This window comes from Hyperoodon ampullatus, assembly GCF_949752795.1.
Source record: "Hyperoodon ampullatus genome assembly, chromosome: 15".
In the NCBI taxonomy this organism is placed as follows: Eukaryota; Metazoa; Chordata; class Mammalia; order Artiodactyla; family Ziphiidae; genus Hyperoodon; species Hyperoodon ampullatus.
Window position 1 is genome coordinate 65933335 of NC_136928.1, and position 15752 is coordinate 65949086.

The 15752-nt window shown below is 45.7% G+C and overlaps 1 protein-coding gene and 1 long non-coding RNA gene across 2 annotated transcripts in view; one reads left to right on the plus strand and one right to left on the minus strand.

Moving 5' to 3' along the window:
- ALK (ALK receptor tyrosine kinase) overlaps nt 1–15752 on the plus strand; it is a gene marked incomplete at both ends in the record, with an annotated part of 722458 nt that overhangs the window by 699881 nt on the left and 6825 nt on the right. The window contains 3 exons of the mRNA XM_079720718.1: nt 4279–4376; nt 8331–8423; nt 10900–11001. Coding sequence (XP_079576844.1) covers nt 4279–4376; nt 8331–8423; nt 10900–11001 — 293 coding nt within the window. The remainder of the gene's footprint in view (nt 1–4278; nt 4377–8330; nt 8424–10899; nt 11002–15752) is intronic.
- Nucleotides 4790–5643, minus strand: LOC307064047. The gene is made up of 2 exons (XR_013811273.1): nt 5349–5643; nt 4790–5033 (listed from the first exon to the last, which is right to left on the minus strand). It is a non-coding gene; the product is annotated as an uncharacterized lncRNA (long non-coding RNA).

Below are 15752 nucleotides of genomic sequence, written 5' to 3' on the forward strand. Positions count from 1 at the left end.
TGACCTCTAGCTGCAGGCACAGCCCGAGGGATGCCCACAGCCAGCAGAAGGTCGACTCCACTTGGGAGAGCCGCTTCTAAGGGTCAGGATCCCCCCAACCAAATCTGCCCGTTAACCCTTGACCCTGCTCTTCTGTGTGGCTCTCCCTGCCAACCGTGCCCCCAGGTCTTGGTAGCAGCCCCGTCTTCCTCCTTACCCCTTTACACACCCACTCGTCTCAGGTGAGCTGGTCGTTCCCGAGGTACTGCCCACGGTGGGTGATTTAAAATGTCGGATCACAGCCTCCAGAGTGACCCCGTGCAAATGTGTTTGTCGCAGCAACTTCCGGCTGTGGGTGGAAGGGGTGGGGAGGTGGGGAGGAGGTTGCTGGGTGTCCTGCATGACTCTCAGAACCACAAAATCCAGCTTAGTGGAGTGGGGGTCAGGTTGACTGTGAGAAAGGAGTGCGATTTAGAAGTGGACCGAGGGGGCTAATATCAGCAAATCCTACACATGATGAAGAAGGGAGGGACTGGGTGATGGACATCAGGGCTGGAGAGATACACACCCTGAGGAGAGGGTGGGCAGAGTTGTGCCTCCAGGCTGTGGAACTCACTGGATCCAAAGGCCTGAAGTCCACCTGATTCATTTGTTTGAAGTCCTTGAGTCTCTCCGGGCTTACCTGATGATGACCTGCTGTGTGCAGGCACCCGGCTGGGCACTCAGAATCAGACGAGCACTCTGTGCTCAGTTCCTGCCATCCCTGGGGCTCAGTGGCCCCATGGACCATCAGGATAGAAGGACATGAAGTAATGATGGATATACAGACTCAGAGGACAGAATGGGTACCTGGGCCAACCATGTCTGTCATGGAAGTGAAATTCATGGGTACAGAGGAAAGCATCGTTTGGTCCCAGGACCCCACCTCCTCAAGAAGGAAGGACCCTTTTAATGTCAAAATAATTTTGCAGATGCTCTCTTTACTGAACAAATTTTTATTGAGGGTTTAATATATGCCAGCTGTAGGCTAGTAGCTGTCTTTTAATATCAGTTGATTCTATCAATAATGACAAAGACCATTAAGGAGTCAGTAATCTCTTTATTCAAGGTGGCGGTCATTGACCGCCATAGTGTCTATAGCTGTTTAGAACATGGTAATACTGTAGGTAATGGCTCTAGAGAAGAGGCTCAGTACAAGATGGCTTCTTGGATGTCAGAGGTGAACAGCACAGAGGTGAGAACCTCTGATTGCAACTAATGCTTAGGTTTTCATCTTTGGCTTCAACTTTGCCAAATACCAATGCTGCCTCCAAAATGCGTGGAGGGGTATTTTCTCAGCCATGTCAGGAGCCAGGAATATGAGGGCCCAGCACCATTCACATCTCATCACTTTTCAAAATGGATTTTTGCCACTTTTAATATTTTGTGTCCCCTGTCTGCATTCTTTGCTTCTTCCTTTCATCTTTCCCTCTTACCCTCATATGTGTCCATTTTTAAATATATCCCTAGTCTGTTTTTCACTTGGTGAAACAGTTCCTCCCCCATGTCCTGTGACCCTTCATCTCTAAATGAAGAAGCTACTTAAGGAAGGGATAGATATCAATATCATTCTGTCTTTTATTAGTATATACATTAGCCTTTGGAAATAGCCCCTCAGAAACTGTGAGCAAAGAAATTATTCCACTTCAGTGGGCCTCTTTTCTCCCATGTAAAAGTAGGATATTGGTCAAAATAGTGTCCCTGAAGGGAACTCTGCTACCCTGAGGTGCTACACACTCACACACACATGCTCAAAAGAATTCCTTGGTCAAGCAAATTTCAGAGCCACGCAGACTCCTCTCTTATTGATTCTCAACGCACATTAGCGTATAGTAAAGACTCTGATAATTCCTGTGATAAAGAAACCTATTTAACCCAGGAATTCCCATGCCTGTTTGATTGAATTCCATCCCACAGCCTGCTTTGGGAAATACTGGACAAAATCCTCTCTGAGTACTGGGCAGGATACACCCATAACCATGACTGCCCGAGTTGCCAAAGGAAGTGCCGCATTCAGTGGCAAATAGGGGGAAAAACCCTGGTTCCAAGTCCTTCTTTGCCCAGGATGGATATAAATGACACTGAGCACACTGGCTACACTCTGCACTGCTAGTTTTAAGGATCGGTTTTGCCACAGCATCCACACCTCCCCCACCGCGCGCGCGCGCACACACACACACACACACACACACACACACACACACACACACGGGTTACTGAAGATCTGTTTCTGTGCAGACTGATTAGCTGTGTAGTTAATTTGCTCTGAGCAGCCAAAGACAGGGAGCCCAGATAATCCCGGCCCGTGGGTTAATGCGTGGGAAGATTTAGTCCCTGCAGCACACCAGACTCATGGAGCATTTGAGACGACAGTGGCCCTTGCATCCTGAGTGAAGGGGGCTAAGACACAAAGAGACCCCGGGGGAGCTAGGACTGGGTCCTCTTTGGCAGGAACAGAAAGCAATTTGAAAGAAAGAGAGAGAAAAGATTGTTCTAATACTATAGAAAGATGGATGCATATTCCCCTTGGAAGTATATTACTTTCCTTTTCCCCAGGAAAAGGGGACTGTCTCTCACACTGCTCAATACTTCTCAGCCTGACAAGGTCCCGGGAGAAGCCCAACACAAGAGCCATTTCCCAAGACCCCACAGCACCCTCCAGGAGTAGCCCCCTCCATAACTGCAGATTCCTCTATGAAGCACTCACTCTGTGCCTCTGACTGTAGGTGCTCCTAACAATCCAGTGAGGCCTGTCATGCTGATTTCACAGACCAGGACACGGTGGCTTGGACAGAGGCAAAGCCGTCCGCCCCAGGTCACACAGCCAATAAGGGACGAGCAGGATGAAGCCCAGCTCAGCTCAACCGAGCACCGAAATGTGCCCTCATGGCATCTGTGTGCTGCATCTGTATTCACTTGGGTACCGTGCGCTGTACCCGTGGGTACTCCGGCCCTTCTCGGACACGCTCTCCCGAGAAACTCAGTTTTAACTCCTAGAATCCTACTTCCCCCAACCCAGATCCTTAAAGCCCAGTTCAGGGCAGTTTCGGCTCCACCCTGTTGACTGTGTGACCTGAGCCTCTCTGAGCCCTCGGCCCTCTCATCTTTAATACAGAGGTAACCTCTCTTCCCTACCGACCACACGGGATGTTGCATCAAAGGAGATCATGTCCTGGGACTTGCTCTGTTGCACGTAAGGCACTGCCCAATGGTCCATGGGCAGAGACTATTCCCCTCCCTGAGTCGTCACCCCCAGAATTGAAGCATGCCCTAGACAAACTCCTCTCTGCCTCCTTCAGACCCCTGCTATCTCTCCAAGGAGTCCCGGGGAGGCCCTGATCTGTGGCCGGCATCTGGGTAAACCCTAGTTCCGCTGTAATCAACCAACGAACCCCCTTGTTCACTGAACCACGGCAGCGAGCTAAGGGTCGTGTTGGAGACCACGGAAGTGGACGCTGAAGGCCCTGCCTCGGGTGCCTCGAAGTTTCCTTGGGGACCTGGTAAAATAGGCACAGAAGAGCACAGTGAATGTGACACTGCATGACGACGTGTTGCTGCAGACTTGGGGGTTTAGGAATTTAAAAGACACCAAGGAGGGCACAGCCCTCAGAAAATACTTCCTGGGGCTCCACCAGGCTGCGGGGAGGCAAAGACGGGGTGCATCTCGCGGGCAGCGGGGGTGAGGGGGTGGCAGCAACTTTTGCACAAAAGAGATTCATGCGGAAATGCCGGAGATGGCTCTGCAGCTGCCCATCATGTTCTGGAAGCTTTCCTGTTTCAATCCACTTCAGGTCTAGGCCTTTAGGAAGAAAATCAAGTTTTTAAAAATAGTTTTAAGCATTTAACTAGAGCATTTCTAAAACAACATTAGCTCCCTTGATTTCCTCACAGGCCTGTTTGTACGTTTGGGGGATCCAAATGTTTATGCAGATTGAGGTGGAAGAATGGGCAGAAAAAATGCAAAGGGGCGGGACATCTGCCCGTCCCCGGTTCCTGTGGTTTCGGGCTCCAGCCCCACTCATCTGGGAGCTGCGACCCTGTAAATGTTGCACCCACCTGCAGAGATGGAGTCTTTGGTCTGGGCTGAGGCCCAGGCATCTGCATTTTTTAAGCCACCAGGTGATTTCGAATGTGCAGCCAGGGCTGAGACCCTGGGGGTGGTGCACCTGTTTGGCCTCCTAGCAAGCATGGGAAGCGAGTGTTTCAGATCTTCTCTCCCCCAAGAGCTTCTCATCAGCTGGTCACTTCCGTCTTCCACAGAATCAGCCCTCCTCCCTGGCCATGCTGGACCTCCTGCACGTGGCTCGGGACATCGCCTGTGGCTGCCAGTACCTGGAGGAAAATCACTTCATCCACCGGTGAGGCTAAGTGACCTTGCTCTACCCTCTCCTTCTGTACGCTTCCCTACATGTCTCAGGGGCCCAGATCGCGCCTTCAGAGCAGAGCAATAGTTCTCTCTCCAAAGCTGTTTGGATGGTTCAGCTTTGTTTGTCTTTAAGATGGTTATTACTCTACCAGGGCTTCATTTGGCCCATATGTAAAGTGGGATCATAAAACATCCATACCAGCACTGGAGACCCAGATGAGCTATACCTGACCCCCTGCAGCGACTCCTGCCTGTGTCAAGTCCTAGATCATGTGAACGTTTCCATATCTAGAAAACTGGGCTCCTTAAGGGAAGTCTAAGGAGTTTATATTTTCACATATTTGACTATGGGTAACTCGAAGGCAAGGACCCTGTTTTATTCACCTTCATATCGCTGGCACATAGTGGGGCACAATAAATGTTTATTGGATAAATTATTTTTTTTCTAAAATCCTCTGAAATGAAAAATAATGATTATTTTCTCCACCTCTGTACTTCATTTCTTCTACTCTATATGATCCTTGTGTTTAAATGGTGTTTGCATTGGTACATCAAGTCCATGTGTAATGCTGTAGACATGAGAGATGACACGTATTTCTTTCCATGTGGCCATTGATGGCTTTCTCAGCAGACAGCTTGATTCTGAAACCTGAAAAGTCAAATAGATTGTTAGGCTCTTTGCAAAGCTCTTCCTAACCATTGGCTTCTAATTTAGTAAATAACAACCTGGTGAACTAATAAACATTCATTAACCCATCAAAGAGTATAAGACATGTTCCTAATAATTAGAATATGTAATACAACGTAGAAAATGAGAGAATGTGTATGAGTTTAGAAATAGAGAAGCGTGTAGGTAGATAACAAGCTATGCTTCCTTCCCTAATAAAAATGGGGAAGTTGAAGATCGAGAAATACACTGGCCTAGCTTCCCCAAACCATTCCTGAAACAAGGTGAGAAGCTCACATCGGCTCATCCTTTGACTGTCACTTCATCATTTTGATCTTCAGATCTTCCTCTTGATTTTCAGCCTTTCCAGCTTGCAGATCATTGTGCTTGATAGAAATAACAGAAGTAAAAGAGAAGCCGGGCTCAGTTCTTTCTGTTCTCATCCAACCCCGCCATTGTTTTTCTTGCCCTGTTTAATGTGTACACAACTTTCCATAAATCTCAGCTCTGGGCTTTATTGTTGTTCAGACATGACAAGATTGTACTCTTTTTGGAATTAGTCCTTGGCTAGAGCCATCTTTCCATCTTTTGTCCACGTTCTCTAAATCTGGGCTCATCCGAGAGCAACATGTGCCGTCACCTTGGTGACTTCAGATCTCTCCCCTCACTTCTCCCTGAGGTCGTTTCTGCCTTTAAAAAAAAAAAAAAAAAGATTTATTTATTATTTTATTTATTTTTGGCCGCTTCGGGTCTTAGTTGCGACATGTGGGATCTTCGTTGAGGCATGCGGGCTCTTCGTTGCTGCTCACGGGCTTCTCTCTAGTTGTGGCGTGCAGGTTTTTTCTCTCTCTAGTTGTGTCGCACGGGTTCCAGAGCACGTGGGCTCTGTAGTTTGTGGCATGCAGGCTCTCTAGTTGAGGCATGCGAGCTCACTAGTTGTGGCGCATGGGTCCAGTTGCCCCGCGGCACGTGGGATCTTAGTTCCCTGACCAGAGATCAAACCCGCATCCCCTGCATTGGAAGGTGGATTCTTTACCACTGGACCACCAGGGAAGTCCCCATTTCTGCCTTTTTATCTCCACTCCCACATTAGTCACCAAGCATCCAGATTCTCTGACTGAGGGATCATATCCGTCTTTCCTCTGACGTTTTGAAATCTGCTTTCCTAGAGGCATGATAACATGTTGAGTATATCCAGTGCTGTAATTACAGATAATAAGGTAACAGGATCATATTCTCTTAAGACTCTTATGGCTTCCATATCTGTAAATAGTTACTGAAGGTCAGAATTAGATCCCAGAGTAATAGTTTGTTGCTCCTTTTATCTTTTTTGAGAAATGAAATTGTCAAAGATTGAATCAATAATGTATCAGATGATCTGCTTTACAAGCAAAGGGTGACTATTAGCAGAAATTGTCCATCTCGATCAAAGCTGTCTTCTGAGGTAATTGGTTTGAAGAAAGCATCTTTTACATCTTCTAACTGGCTTGAGGTCTGTGGCACACTCCCCCAATAGGTTTACCTTAATTCTGTTTCCTCCACCCAGTGTCTGCCTTAAGATTCGCAGACTCCCATGCACCCACACCTGCTGAATTCAGAGTGGAACTCCCTCACCAGATCCACATGCTCCCATTTTTCTATTAGATCTCTTTCCTTTGGACATGCCTTATTGCCATTTCAAGAAATATGTGTCATTCTACCAATTCTTGGTGTGTTCTATGATGTTACATTTACTTTCCTGCCATTAGATTCAAGGTCAATTTTTTAAGTAACCATTCCCTGCACATCATTGGAAAGACCTTTCCAGATCCATAAATATTGTTCCTAGTCTATTTCACTATATTTCTCTTGAGAAGCAGTGGCTATATCTCTTACTATTTTTTTCTTCTTCTTGATGTCATATATGTTATGCTTTTATGGTTTCCTTAGGGCATTTTATGCACCATTGCTCCTTGAAATTCAACTTAAACCTTCTGGATCAGGGCAGTGGCATTAATGACATCCATCTACCACCCTGACCCATTGTTCTGATCTCCTAAGCCATGAGGCCCTATCCAGATCCTATTTTTAATACTATCCAGTTGTTTATTCTCCATGTCCTTCTTTCTCTGCCAAAGGTCAGAACCTTCATGAAACCAACTGAAAATGTGAAAACACCACCTGTTCCCCCCAAGGATTACTTTTTTTTTTTTCCCATCCAGGACTTTAATGTTATTAGAAACCCATTCCAGACTTCTTCTGGCTGCATCCTTAATCCCCACATGCATGTCAAGAATGGGTGGCACAGTGGTTGAGAGTCTGCCTGCCGATGCAGGGGACACGGGTTCATGCCCCGGTCCGGGAAGACCCCACATGCCGTGGAGCGGCTGGGCCCGTGAGCCATGGCCGCTGATCCTGCGCGTCTGGAGCCTGTGCTCCGCAACGGGAGAGGCCACAACAGTGAGAGGCCCACGTACTGAAAAAAAAAAAAAAAAAAAAGAATGGGTTATCAGTCAGTGAGTAGAAGTTGATGAATCTTGGAAAGCTTCTGACCAAGGCTTACAGGTGTGCTACCTGTAAGAGAATAGGCCATCTGGAGCATAACAACTAAGAAGACAAGATAACTTTCTAACTTGAAAGAAGCAATTCTTCGGCCACATAGCTATGATGCATAGAGCTTAGCAAAGTCTTTAGATAAAATCATGGATGTAAAAATCATAATGGCTTATTAAAAAATAAAACTAGAAATATTTGGGAATACTTTGACCTACTTGATTCTGGTCATGGAAATTATGCTGTTCCAGAATACTCCTTCATCCAACCGGCAAAATCCAATCAGCAATCTGTACAGAACAATAGCCTAAAGCCAAACGCATTTCTTATGTCCCTCTATTATCTTCTTTTAGCTTAAGTTTTTTTGATAAAATAAGGATCATAGCACCTTGTGTCTTACAGAGTTGTGAGAATTAGATATGAAGCACATAGAACAATGCTTAAGTACACAGTAAAAGGCCAATCAATTTTCTAGTTCCTATTATAGTTATTTTCATTATTATTATCCCATTAAACATTTCAATCATCTCCCCAAATCCTTTTCCATTTCCCTGTTAGTTCTGAGACCTAGAATCGCTTAGCTATTTCTTTCATACTGAAGTATAATGTAGAAAGGAACTATATGGAAGAAAAGAGAACTATCTGAACCTTCAGATTGGAGGTGAAAATCCTTGTGCTGAATATTATACATTTATCTTTTCAAGAATAAAATTAGGAAATGCATTTTCTCTTTTTTTTTCTTCCCAGGGACATTGCTGCCAGGAACTGCCTCTTGACCTGTCCAGGCCCTGGAAGAGTGGCCAAGATTGGAGACTTCGGAATGGCTCGAGACATCTACAGGTGAGTAAAGACTGCCATCACCCATCAGAGCTCACCTCCTCAGCTTAACCCCCTCAAGAGAGTGTGACAAGGCTGCTTGTGCCCTAAAGCATCCCTGGTGCCTTGTCAACTTGCCACCTAAAATGTCATTAAGTTCCTTTTCAGGACATGGGAAGCCTTAATCATTGCTCATGCCTGAAGGGCTAATTCAAGGATCACACTGCCTGCAATAATTAACACTAAGCTGTTAATTAGATTGTCTTTCTGGTTCCAACTCTATAGTCCTAGGATGTTCTGAGACACGGAATAACCTGGATACTTGATATGGAAAAAGTTTCTAAGTAAACTTTAACTTACTTAACCCCTTTCCTCAATACTCAGGAATTCTAAACAGGCTTAGCTTCCGTCACCCCAGGCCAGAGCACCTTAGAACTGACAGGAAACTGGGCCCAGCTCATCGCTCTTCCTTTCTCACACCAGGAGACACAGGAGTGTACTTCAAAGCCCATAGGTACTTAGCTCAGCTTCATTTCTTTTTCCCTGTCATATTCTTAAAGCTACATTAAAAAATAAAATAAATTTTAATTAAAAAAAAAACTCTATTATACTTTATCCCACTCTTCTCTTCCCAACCCCTAGTTTCTTCTTCTTTTTTTTTTTTGGTCCATGACACACTGCATGGGGGATCTTAGTCCCCCAGCCAGGGATTGAACCCGTGCCCCCTGCCCTGCAGTGGAAGCGCAGAGTCCTAACCACTGAACTGCCAGGGAATTCCCGTTTCTTCTTTGTCTAATTATTTACAACAGTGACTCACTCCATTAGCTGAGCAAGTCACTCCCTTGCATGGTCACTAATTACACCTTCCCTAATCTGGAGGTAGAGTGAGGAGGGATGGTCATGTAGACCTTTCAGTCTTTGGAGAATAAGGGAGACCTTGAAGGCCTCCCACGTAACTGGTGAACAATCTCTGTGGGGTAAGAATGCTGATGGCATCCTGTTACCACAGGACAGCAGTACATAGTAAATTAGGAGTTAGCAATGTTTTCAGCTACGGTCATCTACCACTGGTATCCACCACATACCCTGGTAATGCTCCACTTCACCCTCTTCTATCACCCAGAGTCTCAGCGTTCCTTCCGCTCCTGTCTCAGAGCACCCCGGGAGAGCCTGTGCTCTAAGACACAAATGTTGCAGTGAGACTTAGTGAGTCACATGATCTGGCCCTTCCTCTCCATCCTCAGCACCGACAGTTCCCCAGCTCTAGGCTTCACCTCCCAACTTCCGTACAGCTCCGGCTTCCCACAGGCACCGCGCAACGCCACATGTCAGGAATGGTCTTCCTCAAGAGCTGCTTTGCCGTTCCAGCTCCAACAGCGCCCCCAAGAAACTTCTCCTATACTCTACCCCCACTTTGGGTGGAACAAATGCATTCTTCATTGGTCGAGCTCCGTACATACCTACATCATCACATGTGTTGTTCTTACTGCAGTTGATTCTGTTTCTTCCACTAAACCATACCTTGGAAGAGAGAGACTATGACTTATTTATGTCCTCAGCATGTGGCAGAACACCTGACACATACTAAGTACTCAGTTCATGTTTATTGGAGTAATTAATTAATCTAGGCAGCTGGTGGGGAGCCACCTCCCGTAACACACCAGGCATGGGAGCACAGTGGTATGAATTCAGTTATTAGTTTTGTTTTGTTTTGTTTTTTGCGGTACGCGGGCCTCTCACTGTTGTGGCCTCTCCCGTTGTGGAGCACAGCCTCCGGACGCGCAGCCTCAGCGGCCATGGCTTACGGGCCCAGCCGCTCCGTGGCATGTGGGATCTTCCCGGACCGGGGCACGAACCCGTGTCCCCTGCATCGGCAGGTGGACTCTCAACCGCTGTGCCACCAGGGAAGCCCCAGTTATTAGTTTTTATCAGTCATTTGCATTAATGACATCAGTGACAAAAACTAGTGAGTCACCTCATACCATGGAAGCCAGGTGCTCTCCTGGGGGCTCTGCTATGGCATGCAGCTTCCCGCCCGCTGCCTAGAGGGTTCCATGTCGAGCACCTGTATTGAATTAGATGCTGTGTGAGTGCCGAGGAGGATCCAGAGTAGGACACCAGCCCTGCCCTCAATTCTCCCATTTTGGATCTCGCATTACCGTGGATCATCAGGAACAATACTTATAAGGTTGAGTAATGTTATGCATTGTGAGTTGTAATAAACAAAACCCATCAGGGAAATCTAACTATCTGCCAGCGGGGATTTTTAGTCATTGCATAGATCTTTCCTTTCACACCTGCAGTGGCTGTTTTGTCTCCTATGAGGTGACACTAAGGTTGTTAACTAGGTGATCTGTGTCCCCTGCTCCCCTCCTGAACCACAAGCGCCCCTTGTTAATTTCAGTCCATTAACCGGTAGACCTTGTTGTTGCCACTCTCTCAAGGTACCTGGCTCAGAGCCACTTCCAGAGCCAAGTCCGTTTTTCTCTTCTCCCTGCAGAGCGAGCTACTACCGAAAGGGAGGCTGTGCGATGCTGCCGGTCAAATGGATGCCCCCGGAGGCCTTCATGGAAGGAATATTTACTTCTAAAACAGACACGTGGTGAGTCTTTCTGCTGCCCTCCTCCAGGTCTCACCGTGGGCCTTAAGGGAGAGCTCGTGAGCCAAATGATCCCACACTCTCGTGGGAAAGGGTAAGAGGAATCAACATACCTCTCCAACGGGGGCTCTCAGAGGTTGGCGTACATCAACAGAGCATCGGAACCACCAGAAAGGCTGTGGTAAAACACAGGTAAACACTGGACCCCACCCTGAGAGCTTAGGATTCAGAAGGTCTGAGGTCGCTGAGAAGTTGCATTTCTAACAAGTTCCCAGGCAATGCTGATGCTGCAGGCTGGGGGACCACACACTGAGAGCCACACATAATAATGAAGTTAGATTTATTCCAGGAATGCAACATTAAGACTAGAAAAATTGATCAATGAAATTCTCCATATTGACAGAATCACAGAGAAAAGGAAATACTTATCAGCACAAAAGTGCTGCAGGTGATGGTGGTGGTGAGACCCCTTCTACAGCTAAAAATCAGTTTGGAAAACACTGTCTGCACATTAGATCTCCAGAACTTATTCATCCCGCATAACTGAGACCTTGTGCTCCTTGACCAACATCTTCCCCTTCCCCTCCCCTCAGCCCCTGGCAACCACCATTCTACTCTCTGCTTCCATGGTTCCACTTATGAGTGTTTGTCTTTCTGTGTCTGAGTTATTTCACTTAGCATACTGTCCTCCAGGTTCATCCATGTTGTTGCAAATGGCAAATTTCCTTCTTGTTTATGGCTGAATAATATTCCATGGTTTATATACATGCCACATTTTCTTTATCCATTTATCCATCAATCAATATTTAGGTTGTTTCCATATCTTGGCTATTGTGAATAATGCTTCAACAAACATGGGAGTGCAGATACCTCTTCAAGATACTGATTTTATTTCTTTTGGATGTATATCCAGAAGTGGGATTGCTAGATCTTTAGTTCTATTTTTAATTTCTTGAGGAATCTCCATACTGTTTTACATAATTCCTGTAAGAGCAACATATAATTTTTTAAATGGTAAATTGAACCTGTGCTCCCTCCCAAAATACACACACACACACACACACAAGGGAGTCTTTTTAGTTGCATAAAAATCCACAAGGACAAAGATAACAACAATGACAAAATTTTGGAAACTGGAAAGTTTACAGACAAGTGGTCTCTTACTTAGAAAACTAGAAAGTTGATATCTAGGGCCATCCAGAAGCAGCCTGATTCACTCTGCCTGATCAGGAGCCCCAGAAAGGCCTAGGAATGGAAGGTGCCAGCACCTCTGAAAGTAGAGGTGCAGCAGAGGGGAAAATGAGTTACAGATCTGTTTAAAAAGTAACTAGATCATTCCCTCACCCCATCCCTCCTCTACCATCACACAGGGCTGGGGTTCCCTCTCTGACGAGGTTGAACTAAAGTCTTTCCGGCCTTAGGGACATCAGACATCAGCAACTCTCTACTATAAGCATGTGTGTGTGTGTATATATATATATACACTATATATATATACATATACATATATATTTATATTTTAAGTCTACCTACTTAAAGGTGTATGCCCCCTCCAGATCCCCTCAGTGCCAAGAACATGGCAGCTAGGCAGAAGGAGATGAGGAAATTCTTGAAGGAGGAACTGACCAATGAAGTGAAAAACTTCAGACACCACAAGTGCTGGTGGGCTGAATAATGCCCATACAGAGGTACCAGGCCCTCATCCCAGAAACCTGCTGTTGTTCCCTTATAAGAAAACAAGAGTCTGCAGATGTGATTAAGTTGAGGATCTTGAAGTGAGACAGTTATCCTGGATTATCCAGTGGGCCCTAAACGCCATCACAAGTGGCATGAGAGGCAGAGGGAAGTTTCATACACACACACAGGACAGAGGCAGAGGCTGAAGAGATGTGACCACAAGCCAAGGAATTCCAGCATCCACCAGAAGCCGGAAGAGGCAAGGAACAGTTCTCCCCTAGAGCCTCTGGAGGGAGCGTGGCCCCGCAGTCACCTTGCTTTCAGCCCACGAGACTGGTTTCAGACATCCACCCTTTAGAACTGTGAGAGAATAAACTTGTGTTGTTTTAAGCCACCAAGTTTGGCTTAAAACTTGGAAAGTTTTAAGCAGGAAACTAATGCACCTCGTGAAACAAGCGAGCCAGTTTGCCCACCAGTTGACAAGCCTCATCTACATAGAGGTTCCCATCAGCTTTGTCATGTCCCAGTCTTAATACATGAACAGACAGCCAAGAATCAACAAACACTTGAGAAAAGATTCTAATCTGAAGGAAACAAACATATAAAAAGGAGCGTTTCCCAGGTGGCGCAGTGGTTGAGAGTCCACCTGCCGATGCAGGGAACGAGGGTTTGTGCCCCGGTCCGGGAGGATCCCACATGCCGCGGAGTGGCTGGGCCCGTGAGCCATGGCTGCTGGGCCTGCGCGTCCGGAGCCTGTGCTCCGCAATGGGAGAGGCCACAGCAGTGAGAGGCCCACGTACCGAAAAAAAAAAACCAAAACATATAAAAAGGAACTTGGAGGAAGAAGAATGCAGAAAGCTTAGGAAAACTTTTAAAAACAATATCCTCGGAAAGTTATATTATTGCAACCATAATCTAAAGACAAAAGATTATTTAAAACAATGTTTTTAGGGGAAAAAAATTCCTGGATATAAAAGTATGATGAGAGAGCCCTCCAAGGAGATGGAGCATTAGTTTCCCGGAGCCCATGTGGGCAGCATACAGCAGCATCCTTTCAAAGAGCACAGGAAGGGAAAAGCAGGGAGAAGAAAGAAACTTGGCAAACACTACCTCAGCCAGGTGATCAAGGTCAACATCAACAGTGATAGATCATGTTGATAGCAAGTACCTTCACCTGATATGATGAAATGGCAATTAACCTCTGTGGTCTTTCTCCCAAAACCCAATAACTCCAGTCTAATCCTAAGAAAAACAGACAAATCCTAATTTGACATTCTACAGAATTCCTGACTGGTACTCCTCGAAACTGTCAAGGTCATCAAAAACGAGGAAAATCTGAGAAGTTGCCAAAGTCAAGAGTAGCCTAAGGAAACATGACAACTAAATATAACATGATGTTCTAATGGGGTCCTGGAACAAAAAAAGGAAATTCAGCAAAAATTAAGGAAATCTCAATAAACTATGGGCTTTAGTTAATAATAATGCCTTAATATTGGCTCGTTAATTGTAAGGAATGTATCACATTAATATAAGATGCTAAAAATAGAGGGAACTGAGTGTGAGGTATGTGGGAAATTTCTGTATTATCTTCATAATTTCTTTACAATCTAAAACTGTTCTTAAGAAAATAAAGGTTTTTTTTTAAAGATGATGATAGATGTGTGAAAGTAATGGAAAGGTTGGAAGACAGAGTTGAATAAATCTTCTAGAAAATAAAACAACTATAAATAGATGGGATAGAAAAGAAAAGAAAATTAAAGGGATTAGACCATTAGACCCAATTAGCTGACAACTAGGAGTCCCAGAAAGAATGAACAGAGGAAATGAAAGGAAAAATATCAAAGAAATAATTCAAGATTTCCCAGAAGGACATATGTTTCCAGAATGAAAGCATCTAGCAAGTGCCAAGCACTGTGAATAAAAAGAGTAACACAAGAGCACATCATCATGAAATTTCAGACCAATGGTGGTCAAGATGCTGCAAGCTTCCAAGGAGACAAATAAAATCATAGTAAAAAATGATCAGAAGGGACTTCCCTGGTGGTCCAGTGGGTAAGACTCCATGCTCCCAATGCAGGGGGCCCGGGTTTGATCCCTGGTCAGGGAACTAGATTCCGCATGCATGCCACAACTAAGAAGCCCCTATGCCACAACTAAAAAGATCCCACATACAGCAACTAAGAGTCCATGTGCCACAACTGAGACCCGGCGCAGCAAAAAAAAAAAAAGATCAGAGATGAAAGATAGGGAATCCAGTGCTTCCCTGGTGGCACAATGGTTGAGGGTCCGCCTGCCGATGCAGGGGACACGGGTTTGTGCCCCGGTCTGGGAAGATCCCACATGCTGCAGAGCAGCTGGGCCCGTGAGCCATGGCCGCTGAGCCTGCACGTCCGGAGCCTGTGCTCTGCAGTGGGAGAGGCCACAACAGTGAGAGACCCATGTACCGCAAAAAAAAAAAAAAAAAATTAGGTCTATAATATAGATTCTTTATTGTTTATGATTTCACACATTGTAAAATATGTGAAAACATACATGGGAAGGCTACATTCTAACTTCAGTGGAGGGGAGGGGGAGGAGAGGATGGAGGGTGACGCTTACTTGTATGTATGTTATTTCTTTAAAAAAGAGAGGAAGAACTGACACAAACAAGGCACATTATCAACATCTAGACATACAGGTATCCATTACATTATTTTCCTTTTTAAAGTGTAGGTTATTTCATAAGTAAAATGCTTAAAGGAACAAATTTCGTAACTTCAGATACTAAGTGCCATGGAGCAGAAAAGCAGAGACTAAAGAGTGTGGGGATGGAGGGAACAGAGGAAGGAAGCTGGTTTAGCACAGCGGGTAGGGGAAGGCTCCATGAGGAGGCAATGATCCAATACCTGAATGACAGAGGACACACTATGGAAACACCTGGGAGCTTTCCAGGCCCAGGCAAAGTCGAGCAGAAAAAGCCAGTGGCAGGAACAAGACTCGCTTGTTTGAGGAATGAGAACAAGTCTTCATGGGGAGCTGGTGCACACAGGGACCCGTGGTGGGTCAGATGCAAGGGGCAGGCAGGGGGCGAACACAGG